This window comes from Limulus polyphemus, unplaced genomic scaffold (assembly GCF_000517525.1).
Source record: "Limulus polyphemus unplaced genomic scaffold, Limulus_polyphemus-2.1.2 Scaffold1291, whole genome shotgun sequence".
In the NCBI taxonomy this organism is placed as follows: domain Eukaryota; kingdom Metazoa; phylum Arthropoda; class Merostomata; order Xiphosura; family Limulidae; genus Limulus; species Limulus polyphemus.
The window spans coordinates 114,745-130,429 of NW_013666901.1; the positions used below are offsets into that span (position 1 = coordinate 114,745).

The following is a 15,685-nucleotide window of genomic DNA, read 5'->3' on the forward strand; positions in this document are numbered from 1 at the left end:
TATTATAAAAGTAACTAAAATGTAAAAATTAGAAATTTTCTAAGTTAGATTAGGTAAAATGAATTATAATAATAATAATTTTTCATAAGGTACACTTGTGAGTAGCCTGTGCATTATGTAAGTTGATAGGGTATCATGAGCTCCATGTTCACCAATTGATTTACAAATTTTTGGCAGGAATATTAACTTAGACACAGTTCAAAGTTCAGTTCATTTGAGTATAAACAAATGTATACTCTTATAAGTTTAAAGCTTTAGGATAAATAAACATAGTTTCATGTTACAATTTGAAGGCATTCTAGAAAGAAAAAGAGGGTAATTTAGATTTACTTCGATTTTTTTTTTTTTTGTGGTCAAATTGACCAACTTCGTATAGAGGTAGGATAGAGAAAATAACACATAGATTATGAAGTTCTACTGAAAAATTTGAAATTTATTTAGGTTTTAGGGATTATGCAAGTGAAATTTGAGATTCTTCAGATAAAGAAAAGTAATTTTAATCTTAACATGACAATCCCTTTGCATTCGGAGCAGTCAACAATTTCACTTCATATATTCATGGAGAAATGTTTAGTAAAAATACTTCGTTAAAAATTCTGATTCTTTGTCTACAAATGACTTACCACTTATTAAAAACTTGTGAAATTTTATGAAGATACACAAAGCATATTAGAAGCTATAGTATGAGAACTCTATAAAGGTCAATTTGGGGTCAATTGCTTGGTTGAATCAACTGAGCCTGTAGCGAGAGAGTTAAACTAATGTTTCTAACTGCAAAAGAAATTATTTTGTGTAATTAAATTGTTTTAATTTATAAACTTATATGATAATAAAAATATAATATATTAAAGTCATCAGTTATGTTTTATATTTTTCAGGGCAATGAAAACTATACAGGAATTGCAGCAAGAGATACTGCAAATGCTCTGAAGGTTCTCACTGGAGCTGTAAGAGGTGTGGCTGCCACAACTTCGGAGCAGGATATTCAGTTGAAAATCATTGATAGTGCTCAAGATGTTATGACCAAGTCTGCTCAGCTTATTGAAGAAGCTCGAAGATCTGTTCAGAACCCTGGAAACCCAGAAAATCCACAGAGATTGACCCAGGTAAAGTTTTAAGTCACATTTTCTCTCTTAAAGTGAGTGTATTGTTACAGGATTTCATTTTATTTTTACTTTTGTTTATTTGTTTTTTGCATTGCACCTATGTTCCAAGTATTTGCCAAATTCATTCCCTAATTAATTTGTAGAAACTTTCCACAAGGTTTATTATATATATACACATTTGTACATAGAAATTATCATGATGTATGTTGACAATACAAGGATGACTGCCTAGGCTTTACAGCCCTTCTTCCGCCATTGATGGTGTTCTGTGTGTTGGTATTCTAAATTGCAGATAGGTTTTGCACAATACACGGAGGTCAATGTTGTCCTCTTCTTTATATGCTTTCTAAAGTTCATCAACTGTGTTGGACAAAGGCTTCCACTTGAGCAACTTCCACTAAAGGCACAAGTAGATGTCTGTGGTTGATACAGCATGAAGTCCCATTCATTCTTGGATCGTTTAGAGGAACTTACATGTTGACTTGGAGTTATGGCTGAAGCTTTAGCTTGTTGGAGCAAATTTTTTTTGTTTGTGAACACAATTTTTTTTTGTTTGTGAACACAATTTTTTTTTGTTTGTGAAAACAATTTTTTGTCACTTTTTTAGACCTTATATCCATGTGAATAATCTTGTTTATAGTTTTGTTGCCAAGCTATTTAACTTTCTGTTGTGCAGCTAGTAGCCAGTCTTAGAATAGCTTCTTTTTTTTTTTACTTTACTGATACTATTCAATATTACAGGTGTCCTTTCTTTGACATGTTACAATTTTGTGCTCTGAATGCTTCTATAAACAGGAAAATTTCACGGTGGAAACTCCTGTCGTATAACCATCTCACATAGGTCAATTGTAGATTCTAACTTATTTGCAATTCACTACATTTGAACTCAATTGCAACAAAGGAGGCAAAGGTTTTACCCTGTGTAGTTGTATACTATGGGGATGACTAGAGGCAAGATGATCAGACTGACAGATTTTTACTATAGATTTAGAACAACCCTGTATACTTTTTTATTTCAGATTATTTAGTTTTCTAACTTATTGCATAAACCTGTATAATTTAAAAGATCTGGCAGTCTTTTTATTATGTCTTTTTGAGTTTATTTTTTTCACTGAAGTAATTCAAATTTCAGATTCAGATTTCAGAATAATAACTTAGTTTTTAGACTTTTGGTAACCAAGAATCACAAATTTTTACTATAAAATTGTTAGAAATAACATTTGTGCAGAACACTAGAGATAACTCCCAAATCCATATAAATTGTATTTTTAAGAAGGTTTTAATTTAAAGGGCTTCTCACATATACTGTGACACTTGTTATCCTGTGACATTTTGTCTTTAAAAAGAAAAATCTATTACAAGCCAGTGCCGAATGTATAATCTGAATTATAGTAAAATGTCAAGACTATCTAGGTGAGTCTCCCCCACTGGCACAGCAGTATGTCTGCATACTTACAATGCCAGAAACTGGGTTTCGATACCTGTGTAAAACTCCTTTAAAGTGATCTATAAATTAAGAAATGTAATAATAATCCAAAGTAATTTCTATTGAAAAACACATTTCTAGAATAGTTTAACAAATTTTTTGAAGCTTAAAATATACTACATGCAAAAAACCTTCTATAATTAATAATAATGCAATCATGAGAATAGTTTAAATTTTTATTATAATCAACCAAAAATGGTAACATATTATGACTAAACTTCACTTGTATGAAAAACAAAAGGTTGTTATAACTTATATATTAAGTTATACCTCTTGAGCATTTAGAGCTTGAGTAGCTTCGGTAATGCCACGAATTGCATCATCAACATCTCTCTGCCCAGGCAGACAGTTTACACAGTTGTTTAAAGCTGCTGACACAGATTTGGCTACCTAGAAACAGTTTAATAATCAGGTTAGTTAACACCATTAAACAACATCTTAAATTCTCACTGCATAAACCTAGATAGCACAAAGCTACACAATGGGCTATCTATGCTCTGCCCACCAAAAACATTCAATGCTGAAATTGTTTTTCTAGTGTTAGAAAATAATAAAAATAGCTAAATGGCTAATATGTATATATATTTATATTTTTCTCAGTTTCCAAGCTCTAATCGATCATACAGTGAGCTTCAAAATAACTTAAACTCAGCTGCTGCCACTTTGAACATTGAAGTTGGAAATGTGATGGAATCTTCTAAAGGCTCACCAAATCAGTTAGCTGTCTCTGCGAAAAAGTTCGGCAATGCTTTTGGTGATCTGCTGGATTGTGGAATGGAGATTGTTGGACAGACAAAAGTAAGTTACTTAAATGTAAATGTGATCTAAGGATGCTGTTTATTGCCTACCTGTTAATTATCTTCAATTGTAATGTAAACAAGATCTAAAGATGCTGTTTATTGCCTACCTGTTAATTATGTTCAATTATAGTGTAAACGTGATCTAAAGATGCTGTTTATTGCCTACCTGTTAATTATGTTCAATTATAGTGTAAACGTGATCTAAAGATGCTGTTTATTGCCTACCTGTTAATTGTGTTCAATTATAGTGTAAACGTGATCTAAAGATGCTGTTTATTGCCTACCTGTTAATTGTGTTCAATTATAGTGTAAACGTGATCTAAAGATGCTGTTTATTGCATACCTGTTAATTGTGGTAAATTATAATATAAACGAGATCTAAAGATGCTATTTATTGCCTACCTGTGGATCATAATGGTCGTGATATAAAATGATAAAATTTGTAGCAGTATTGCTCTGTCGAAAGGGCATGGCTTGGTTTGGGTGCTCAACTTGCAGTCTGTAGGTTGTGGGTTTGAATCCCCTTTAGCAAATGTATGCTTGCCCTTTCAGCTGTGATGGTCATTCTCATTATTCATTGCTAAAAGAGTAGCCCAAGAGTTGATGGTAGGTGGTTTTTGACTAGCTGCCTTCCCTCTAGTCTGTCACTACTATATTAGGGACAGATAGAATAGCCTCGAATAGATTTGTGCAGAAATCAAAAGAAACAAACAAGCTTTGTCAAAAACTGTATTATAATTAAAAAATACATTCCAAACAACTACAAACTGAGATAACTAACAGATATTGATATGGTTTTGTACAAACCCAAGTTTCTGGAACCATAATATTTTGTTGCAAGTATCTGAAGTTATTATTTTTGTTGAAGGAATCTTTTTCCCAGACATTTTTGTAAATTTCTTACAATATATGCTTTCACAATGGAACCATGCCAATAACATAGGTTGTTTTTTTCAAAAGTAAATTAATTATGTTTGCTTATGTATGCAGTACATAATAATTTTGTATGGTACATTTTGAGGATATAATTATGTGATGTGTTTTCCTAGGACACCGAAGTTCGAGGGCAGATGGTGGTAAGTCTTAAGAATGTTTCCATGGTGTCAAGCAAGCTACTTGTAGCAGCTAAATCTGTTGCTGCAGATCCAAGTGCTCCTAATGCAAAGAACCAATTAGCTCTTGCTGCAAGGTTTGTACCATGTTTTGACAGTAATTTCATTTTCATTTTGTAGATTGAGGTGCTGTCGTAACTGACACTTTGTTACAAAAAACTAATTAGGGCAATATATAAAAAGACAAAAGTAAATTCCCTTATCAAATTAGTGAAACTGGTTTTGTGTTCATTTGTTATAGTCAGTCTTGTAAATTATTTTCAAAATGTTTATGTTGTATATTGTTTGTTTTTTTAATAGTATCTTGTAGTTAACTTGTACTGTTTAACAAGCTCTTGTTATATTCTAGTCACTTTAAGCTATTGTAGATAATTTTATAAAGTTATTTATATTGTGTTATTCTGAATGTGTTTTCATTGTAGAGCTGTGACAGAAAGTATCAACCATTTGATAAACGTCTGCACATCTGCTGCACCAGGTCAAAAGGAATGCGATAGTGCCATCAGGAACATTCAGGTGAAGAGTTGGGTCAATATTAATATATAATAATTCAAGAATGATTTTGATTGTTAAATTTTTGTCAAAAAAAAAAGTTTACGTTAATTTCTTTGCTGGTCACAATGTTTTCTAACTAATTTGTATGTTTATATAATCTTTAGATGAATCAATTGTAAACAAGATTTCAAGCTTTGTGATTACTAAAAAGTGTTGAAAAGACTAATTAATGTTGGTTTTTTATTCAATCATCAAATTACTGAATTGTTGTTATACTAATAGACCTAAAATTTGATGACGAGGAACCCACTTTAAGTTTAACATAACAGCAAATGTACAACGTTTCAAATAAGGTTTTGTCATCATCAGGTACAAGTAATTTACTTATATTAAAGTTTTTCTTCATTACCCATTCAAGCCGTCTCCAACCATTATTAGACCTAAAATTTGTGAACTGCTCTTAGTTTGTTCTTTTTGGACTCAAAATCAGAGATGTATGAAAATTACATTTCTAATCTATCTTTTGTTCCGCATTAAAAAAAAAGTGTCTGCAATTTACATGATTTTTATCACAAATTTTAGGCCTAATGGTTTTTAATGTCTTGCCAGCTCTCAATGTTTAAACTGTAACTTGTCTTTATACTGTGCACTACCAGTATTGTCCACAGATTGCAACATTGTAAGTACTTTTATCTTCCTACCTGTGACGACACTCAGAACTAACTAAGAAATACATGGGAGAAACCATGGGATTAATTGCATTATTGGTAGTATTTTTGTGTAAATTTTGTTGCAACCCATTTGTTATTAGGAACTTTGTAATCAACAAAGTCTTGAGACCCATAAGCAATTTTGTGCATAAAGAATTCAGAAACATGTTTTTAAAACTAATGGTATCCCATCTGTAATTCAGGTTAATGTGTTAAAGTATAAAAGTACGAGTTAAATCTCTGAAGATATTATTTTTTCCATGGTGTACACGTTTTTATTAATCTAAATTCTTTTATCAACAGATGATGAGGCCATTGTTAGAAAAGCCTTCTGAAGCTGTCAATGATTTCTCCTACTTTGAATGCTTAGATAATGTTATGGATAAGTCAAAGGTAATTAATTAGTAGTGTTGGAAACGTGTATTTCATTAATGTTTCCACTAAAAAAGTGTTAGTTGGAACAAAAAAAATAATACCTGGTAAAGTTATCTAAAAGAGCCACCCAGTGGGGTAAACATAATCAAAAAATTGCCCAAAAATGTTGATTTGAAGTAGTAATTAGAAAAAATCTAAGGAACCGCAAAGAAGTAAGATTATCTTTTTTTTTATAATTATTACAAGTTGGAGATTTTTCAGAAACTGTTTTGCTGTGTGTATATGTACATTCAGTTTAAAGCTTGTCACATATTGTGTATGAGGTAATTTTACCTGGTGATACATAGGAAGTTATGGTTTGACAGTAGTTTGTTCTTTATTAGTTTACTAGTATTAAGCTTTACAGATTTAGTATACCATAACTCAAGAACATTTTAAGTGTTTTTTTAATTATCTAAAATTCTATATCATTCAGAGTTTATTGTGTAACTATAGTTTAATGAAACTAATAGAATGAAAAAACTTGTTTATTGTAAATTAGTTTTCATTCTTCATGGAAACTTTATAAATGTACTTAAAATGTTTTTAGGTAGCGTTATCTATTACTTGACTATAGAACTTTGAAAATGTGATAAAACAATGTTCTCGACTTAAGCATGTGAAAACATTCCACAAGTATAATATTTCTACTTTGTTTCTGATTTTTAGAACCTTGGCGAAGGTATGACTGGAATAGCAAACTACGCTAAGAAAAGTGAACATGAGAAATTTGGTGAAGCTGTCAAAGATGTTTCTGAGTCAATATGTGGTTTGATTGAAAATGCTGCTCAGGTAAAAATATTATCTCAGAATGGGATGTCTGGAACTTCAAGGAATTTTACACAATGTGTTCTCCACATGCTGTCCTTGTAATTCAAAACAAGTTTGGATTAATAGCAGGATTAACTCAACCTTTTCATGTTTTGACTAAGTTTATAAACTTTGCATTTATTTTTATTCAGGTATTACAAGCGTTTGTTACCATAAAAATTTTTAATATATTCAAATAATCTGTATGTGATAGTTGTTCGTAAGATAAGAAATTGGGTTTTTATTTAAATTAGCTGTTTACATTTTAAATTTTCTATTCTCCTTTGTTTTAAATGATTAATATTCTATATTAAGGTTTATGAGAATTCCATGAAGTCCCTTAAGTTATGATGACAGTAATATTTCCAGGCAGCCTACCTTGTTGGTGTGTCAGATCCCTCAAGTGTGGCTGGGAAACCAGGACTAGTTGACCTTGCACAGTTTGCACGAGCTAGCCAAGCCATACAAATGGCCTGTCAACAACTAACAAACCAAACTAGCAACCAACAGCAGGTATGGTTTTTATTTATTTTGTTAATTTTTGAATATGCTTTGAGACTTACTCAACAATTTCTCTATGGCCTTATGCGAGTTTGTGTTCCTTTTCAATATAACTAAAAGGACTGTGTTTCTATATAGGTATACACTAACTTGTAATAGTATAACATTGCTTTAAATAAAATGTCTTTATATCTAAGCAATAAACTGTTTTTTATGCTCATAAAAGTGTATTTTTATTTTCATTATTTTTTAGTTATTCTGATTATGGGATCATATGATTAATACTAACTATATTGAATTAAAAGTTAAATCCATATCATGTTTTAAAGGCACATAGGGCAGGTTCTTAACTCCTGTTTCCTGTAGCGCAAGCAGATAAGAATGTCTTCACATTTCCCCGTAACCTTCATTGAAGGTTAACTCCCAACTGTTTGCTGATGTCTATTGTACAGCTGGATAGACTGAAGCACATTTTGAATAAAGTGTTGTACAAAGACACAACGACTAGTTACGGATGAACCTTACATCCACAACCTTTTGATTTTAGTTCATAGCACTATCCATTAGGCCACATCATCTATATGTATGCTAACATTATACAAGTTAAATAGCTTAACTATTAGGTATTATACCATGTAAAATTGATTATGAAATTTTGTTCTTCAGGTTCTTTCTGCAGCTACAATTATAGCTAAACATACTTCATCATTGTGCAATTCTTGTCGAATTGCATCTTCTAAGACTGCAAATCCTGTTGCCAAACGACATTTTGTACAATCGGCCAAAGAGGTGGCAAATGCAACTGCTAACTTGGTCAAAGAGATTAAGGTATATTTTTGTGTTTATTTATCATACCCATCATTAAATAATTTTTTACCTTTAGTGTTTAGTTGAAAAGAAAATTTTACTTTGAACTAATCAGTTTGTTAAAATTGTGGATTTTAGTTTTGTGCGACTACGTCTTTCCATTTTCTAATACTTTGTTGTAGTAAACTTGATTCATCTGAATGTTTGAGCCACATGTGGTCCAGTAGTTAGCATACCACATTGTAAATCCAATGGTCCATGATTTGCCATCTGCACTTTGGGACCATGGGTACATTATAAGAGTTATAGCCAAATCTCACTATTCAATTAAAGTATCCCAATAATTAGTGTTAGGTGCTGTTGACTATCTGCCTTCACTCTAGTCAATCAGTTGAAAATTAAGAATGGCTATTGCAGATAGCCCTTGTGTGAATTTGCACAAATATCTGAAACAAACAAACATCTGAGTATTCATTTTGATCTCGACCAGCACATCGTAGCCTACAGCAGAACATTGGCTACTAGGTGAAAGCAAATATGTAAAAGTATCTATCAGATTTTTTGTTTTCTCACAATACTTTCACAGTTCTATCTTGTAAATAGTCTGTAAACGGAAAAGGATAGTACAATTGTCTGGAATAAGAATATCACAAGTTTTATATATCAGATATGAACCACTGTAGTTGAAGTTCTTTAAATATATATTAGATATAAATGTCACTGATTAAATACAGGAAAAACTTACTTTTCACTGTATTTATATCAAAAACTGAATTTCAGTACAAATATTGAAACCAAAACCTACTTTAAAAAAATAAACCTGTCTTTATATTCTAACATTTTCCTTGTGTAAAGTTAGGGAATCTATAATCTAATAGGCTAATTGAAACATATTTACAAGACAAAATTAAAATATTCATTTTGAAGATGTTTTTGCTTTGAATTGTATTATTGCGTTACTTACGTCTATAAAGCACAAAGTTTCATATTAGCATTAAAAATTTCTAAACCTGACACAAGTAATATTATGCCCTAATTCAGCATAGAATAAAAATAATACGTGTGAAAGATAAGTCACAACCGTTTGTATAATTATGGTTATTACTGTAAAATTTTATAATAAACAAAATTAAATTATTTTTCACTACCCAAAAGTTATAGAAACTTTGAATATTTGTATTAAGAAATCAATTTGGCATTTTAAAATCTGCTTATTGTTTTTGTTTTTATAATTAAAGCTAAAATGAAAATAAGTGTTTTGTTTTTTTTACCCATTATTTCAAAATACATTTGTTTGTATAATGCAGATTTGTTTGATTACCTTTCATTAATTTGTGATTTTTACATATGACATATACAGTACTATTCAAACTTATTGAAAATTTATTTGTCTAGTTTTATCAAATGTTTTACCTTCTAGAGATAATGAAAATCTGAAATATTGTGTAATATATTCTTCAAAAAACGTACTATACATACAAATTACTAAGAACAGTTAATTTTTTCTTTTCCTTAGTTGTAAGAATATGTTTTGTATATTCTGTAATAATGTTTTAAAACATGTTCTTTGCAATTATCTATTTATATTAACTGGAATACAGAAAACGTCCTAAGGAAATGTTATGGTAGAACTTTTGTAAAGATGGGTGAAATGTAAAAAAAATGTATTTTGTAAATTATAGATTTTACAGTTGATATCGTGAATTGTACTCAGCAAAAGCTATCACACACACAAAAGATTACAGAAAGTACTTGAGTGAAGAGCCTGTTTCTTATGCAGTAAAAACGTGTTTTCAAAATAAAAAAAATTAGTTGACACTTTTATAAGTATCTTTTTTTGCAAAGACCAAACTTTTATACTTGTTTAACATCCAGATTCATTAATAAAATGTCTTGGTGAAATTTGTAGTAGATGAGTAACAAAACATATCTATTGCACGAGAAACTGTTTTTTTTTCTTTAAAGAAAGTATTTCACAGAAGTTATTTGCTTTAGTACCTGCAGATTTTATGAATTTGTTCACATATTTTTAATTAAATGAGAGTGACAATTCCATTTTTTGTTGTGTTACTCAAGATTTTATAGTATTCAAATAACCTTTTTCAGGCTATGAATAAACATTATATTTGTATTTTTTGAAGCTCAATTTTAAAAACTTTTCTGTTTCAAGGCACTTGACCAAGACCCAAGTGAAGCAAATCGCCAGAACTGTTCAGCTGCTACAAAACCACTGATCGAAGCTGTTGAGAGCCTCACCACATTTGCCAACTCTCCAGAATTTGCAAGTGTACCAGCAAAGATTAGTCCAAAGGTAAACAGAACAGATTCTGAAAGACTTTCATTTTCTTAAAAATTATAAGGGAAATGGACACATTGTCAGCTAAGCTATTTGAGAGGATTAATAACACAAACTTATAAATGCTGCACATTTAGTCACACTACAGGAAATTCAGGGTTTCTTAAAATATTGCCTTGTATTACTAAGAACTTAAAACTTGTATACTATTAAAATATGGATTATTAGCTCAGATTTTATGCTATTCTAATTGGTACAACATAAAAAACAGTGGTTTAATAAAATTTGAATGTAACACACTAAAACCTTTTGTAATGCGCAGTAAAAGATACGCAGGGTGATAGGGTTAAATAAAATTATTTAGTGTAGTAGTACCATTAGTATAAAAAAAAGGAGGGTTAAGTGTCATCAACAGCCAACAAGAAAAACAAAAAATGACCAAGGTATTAAATTCATCATTTTTCATGTGTATTCTTTATTTATGATTATGAAAGTAACTAAAATGTAAAAATTAAAATCTTTTTAGGTTAGATTAGGTAAAATAAAGAATAATAAAATAACTTTCACATTTTGTTTTACATTAATCATTAGACAAGTTCTACAAATGATACAGTCTTGCCGCTCAGTATTTACTTTTATTGTAAATCTGAATTCAAATTAAAAAATAAATCTAGGTATTAAGAAAAGAAAAACCAGTTTTACAACTTGTATTAATTAAATGTGATAGAATTTTGTTTTGAATCATTAAAGTAATATTTTTCTAAATAGGTTAAAGAAAAACCAATTTTTATTGAAAACAATAGTTCTACGTGTTAAATCAAATTTGATGCAAGTCGATTTTAAATCTTAATTAAGCATTTTTTTTTTCTTCTAGTGAACTACATAAGTTATTATTGGCTTTAAGTGAGATGTAGTACAGATCTGTATTTGTTTATAGCACTGATAAATAGTCATGTTCAAATGAGCAGGTGATTCATACATGTGTGCAAAGTTTAGAACACGAGATCAGCATTTTCTTAAAATCTGTGAACAATACATTCAACACTTTAAGTTCAATTGCACTGAAATTGACATAAATCATATATTTTTGATTTCATATTGTTTGAACACTTACAAATAATTGAATCACCAGTATAAATTATCATAAATATTCGTCAAAATGTAAATCCTTACTGATATATAATTCAGGATGATCTCATTTTGGCAACTATAAGAATCAGTGCAAAAGGTCATGGAGTTACCTATAGTCCAATATAGTTTATCTCCAAAATTGATATGATTCTATTCATTTTGTGCAAACAGTGGTTAAGTACTTGAGCACAACTCCCAAAAGACGAGATGCAGATATTTTTGGCACGTGTTTTAGAATGCATGAACATAAGAGTTAGCATGACCACTGTGACCATGTTCTAATGACATAGTATCTTATGTTCTAGTTGCTTTCTAGAAAACATATCTATATGTAATTTCTGAATCGATATAGTGATACTTGTACTGTTAATTCTAAAATGTAAATTGCAGAAATAGGATATTTTTACTAGGCATTGAACCATGGCAACCTTATCAATTAAGTGATGTTTTAGTGTTGCATTTTTCTATTTTATAAAATAGAAAACAATATACCAGTAATTTGGTTATGTGTAGTTAAAAATACTTCAAATAGTCTGTTACATGATGGAAATCTACTGAGTGTGATGGTCACTCTGGCTTAGATTTTCAGACCTTTCCGAATCTGGCCATTTTCATCCCTTATTATAGCTTTAACTTTTAGTGATATTTAAAGCTTCTTTACCTGTTAAATGTTAATTATAATTTCTGTATTATCTATATTCTTTATCATATGATCAAACTATTTATGTTACAAATGATTAAATTTTTATGGTGTAAATGTCAGAATCAATTTGTTAAAATTTAGGCTTGTGCAGCTCAGGAGCCCATTACTTCAGCTGGTAAATCTATCATTGATGGATCATGTAATATGATTCAAACAGCTAAGTCCCTTGCTCTCAACCCTCAAGACCCTCCTGCATGGCAGACTTTGGCCAGTCACAGTAAGAATGTTTCAGATGCCATTAAGAAGTTGGTCACTTCCATCAAGTAAGTAACAGTACAGGTTTTTGTGACATTAATTTATGAGAATGCAGAAAACATTAATTTGATTATATAAAACTGTTCTCTTAGTCCTTTAAGTCCTGGAAAGTTATGAAAATGAGCTATAATGATTTCAATACTGGAAGTCCTGGAAAAACATGTTTTTTAAGTTCTTTAAAGTTTGATTATTAGAAGTGAGTTTGCTTATATTTTGTGTTGGCCATTGTGAATTTTCATTTCTCTCAAAACCAAGACTTTTTCAGTCTTCACTGGTGGAACAATTAATGAAAAAAAATGTTGGGAAAATGCCATTTCATTCCTGTGTAGCAGGATGCAAAATTTCTGAAAATTTTAATCTTGGCACTGAAAAAGGTCCTGGAAGTTTCTTTTGCAAAGTCTTTATGAACCTTGTGTCTCAGAATCCATTGTAGGTAAAAAAAAAAGTTTGCCATTTTGTACTGTTGCAAAATTAAACAGATATTTAGAATACACTTTTGTTTAATTAATTATAAAGTTTAGCTTATTCTGCTTTTAGTGTTTGTGAATTTATCCAATTTGTATTTTAATGTGTTCTGTTTGATTTTTTGACTTGGTGTTTAGATTTCAAGAATAGAATAAGAAAAGTGACTGTGTCATAAAGTATGAAATGTTAGCTAACTGAAATTATTATTTATATCTTTTACTCTCATTTCTATAATGATTATTTTCTTCAAGGTTTGTATATTACAGCAAATCTTGTATAAAGTGAAGAAAAATTTAAATTTTTATGACATAAAATAATATCAAACTCCTTGCATTTGAATATTATGTTTTTTCAGTTTGATGCTGCTTTTTGTTATAGTATGTTACCAATTTTTGTTATAGTATTTTACCAATTTTTATTATAATATGTTACCAATTTTTGTTATAGTATTTTACCAATTTTTATTATAATATGTTACCAATTTTTGTTATCGTATGTTACCAATTCTTGTTATAGTATTTTACCAATTTTTATTATAATATGTTACCAATTTTTGTTATAGTATGTTACCAATTTTTGTTATAGTATTTTACCAATTTTTATTATAATATGTTACCAATTTTTTTTATTGTATGTTACCAATTCTTGTTATAGTATTTTACCAATTTCTTTCATAGGTTACTTCTTTTTGACACAACATTTGGTCTCTTTATGTATTTTATCTTAGTCTTGACATAAAGACCATGCTTAATACTTTTCAATTTTTGGATGGTACAGGCAAAAAATCTACTGTCTAATAGCTGCCTCTGAAAGTAAACTGTCAGAGTTTCATTGTTTATAAAAGTTAGGTATTTGAAGTCTAACAAAATAATTCTAACATGTTAATTTGATCTTTTTTGTGTGTGTAAGATTGTATGGTTTATAATTCAAATTTAAAAAGTCTATCCCATTTGTTTTTAGAGATAAAGCTCCTGGTCAGAAAGAATGTGAAGAAGCTATTGAGAAGCTAAGTGCTTGTATTAAAGAACTAGATCAAGCAGCATTGAATATTATGAGTCAAAATCTGGCTCCTCGTCAGGACAACACCTTGAAGGTGAGTAGTGTTTTTATTAATTCATAAAGCTATTGCCATAATGGATAAGTAACTATAGAAAACAAACATAAAATACAAAAACAACTATACACAATAATTAACCATATGTTAAACCAAACATAGAGTAATTAGAATATACATAATTGGGCATTTTTATTTTAAATAACTTAGTACTGTGAGTTAATAAATCATCTAATGGAATTCTATTTAGAATAATTGGAACCAAATAATAAAAGTACTTGGAGCTCAAAAAGGAATTACTTTGTGGACATATGTAGAGTTTTGTTCCCAAAAGGAATATAAATGTTCACCAGAGGGAGTTAACAAGTTCATATCAGAATTAAATATTGTAATATCCTTTGCAGTACAAATGAATCGGTAAACACAGGCTTCATAAATAAACTTGTTAGTCACAGATGCTCTACATGGAAGACCAATCATTAGTCTTAAGACTCTCTTTTGTAATAACCAGATTGGTCTTAATGTATAGAAATTTGTACCCTAAACACTTGAACAATAAGTCATTTGACTATAAAAGATGGCATAGTAAATTTGATAAAGTGCTCGAAGTGGAAACACTTTCTTACATCATGTCATAATATATATACTATTCTAGCAATTTTTTGGAAGTTATTTCTATTTGTTTATTCCATTTAAGGTTGTCTATGGTTTACCAAAGTATTATATTTCATTCCATTCGTGGTATATATAAGTATGATGTGTGTAATCGTTGCATCTCTCTCTCTTTAAATTGAAGGCATTGTGAAAATTGAGCTGCTTATGTAGCTACAGTTGTTATGATACCATCAAGTACAGTCTGTAGATTTCACATATGCAATTACAGCTTCTATAATTCAGTGTAATTCAATATGAAGAAAACTTATTTAGATAATTGAAATAATCACTTGTGTGTATAGAATTCGAGCTCAAACTCTGTAGTACAAAAGAAGGAAGACAAGTTTATGAATCTATATACTACTAAAACTCTGAGATTGTTTGTGGGCTTGTCTGTAATTAAATACAGCAAAAACGATGCACAATACTGCCATGTTTGTAATGAAATGAGAATAGAAACAGAATAAAACATGTTTCATTAAAATCAGGCCACGGGTTATTGAGTTAGCCCCGTTTTTCGGGTTACTTTTATGAAAATGTCTAGATTAATTTAGGTACACTAGATGGCGCCACATATCGGTTTTTCTATCTATCTATTCGTTTTCCACCTGGTGAATCACTTTGAAATATCTTCTATACAACAATATATGCACAACAGAAATTAAACAATGATATGAAAATGCATTATAATGGCGAGTAGAAAGAACAACAATAAAATGGACCTACAATATTATTGACTATTTGCAAATAGTAACTATGGAGACAAGGTAATGAAATAAAAATTAAGTCAAGAACAACAACAAAATTTTATAAAAGAAAACCTCTTGCTGAGCATTGGCTATTATATTATTTCCCTGTCAATGTTCCTATTAAAAGGTGTAAGATG

General features: G+C 29.9%; 1 protein-coding gene across 1 annotated transcript in view; it reads left to right on the forward strand.

The window, feature by feature from the left end:
- LOC106462961 (talin-2-like) overlaps positions 1-15,685 on the forward strand; it is a 133,901-nt gene that overhangs the window by 67,333 nt on the left and 50,883 nt on the right. The window contains exons 29-39 of the mRNA XM_013922930.2: positions 879-1,106; positions 3,193-3,390; positions 4,442-4,581; positions 4,927-5,020; positions 6,013-6,102; positions 6,793-6,915; positions 7,303-7,446; positions 8,101-8,262; positions 10,412-10,552; positions 12,453-12,634; positions 14,052-14,184. Of these exons, the coding sequence (XP_013778384.1) occupies positions 879-1,106; positions 3,193-3,390; positions 4,442-4,581; positions 4,927-5,020; positions 6,013-6,102; positions 6,793-6,915; positions 7,303-7,446; positions 8,101-8,262; positions 10,412-10,552; positions 12,453-12,634; positions 14,052-14,184 (1,635 nt within the window). The remainder of the gene's footprint in view (positions 1-878; positions 1,107-3,192; positions 3,391-4,441; positions 4,582-4,926; positions 5,021-6,012; positions 6,103-6,792; positions 6,916-7,302; positions 7,447-8,100; positions 8,263-10,411; positions 10,553-12,452; positions 12,635-14,051; positions 14,185-15,685) is intronic.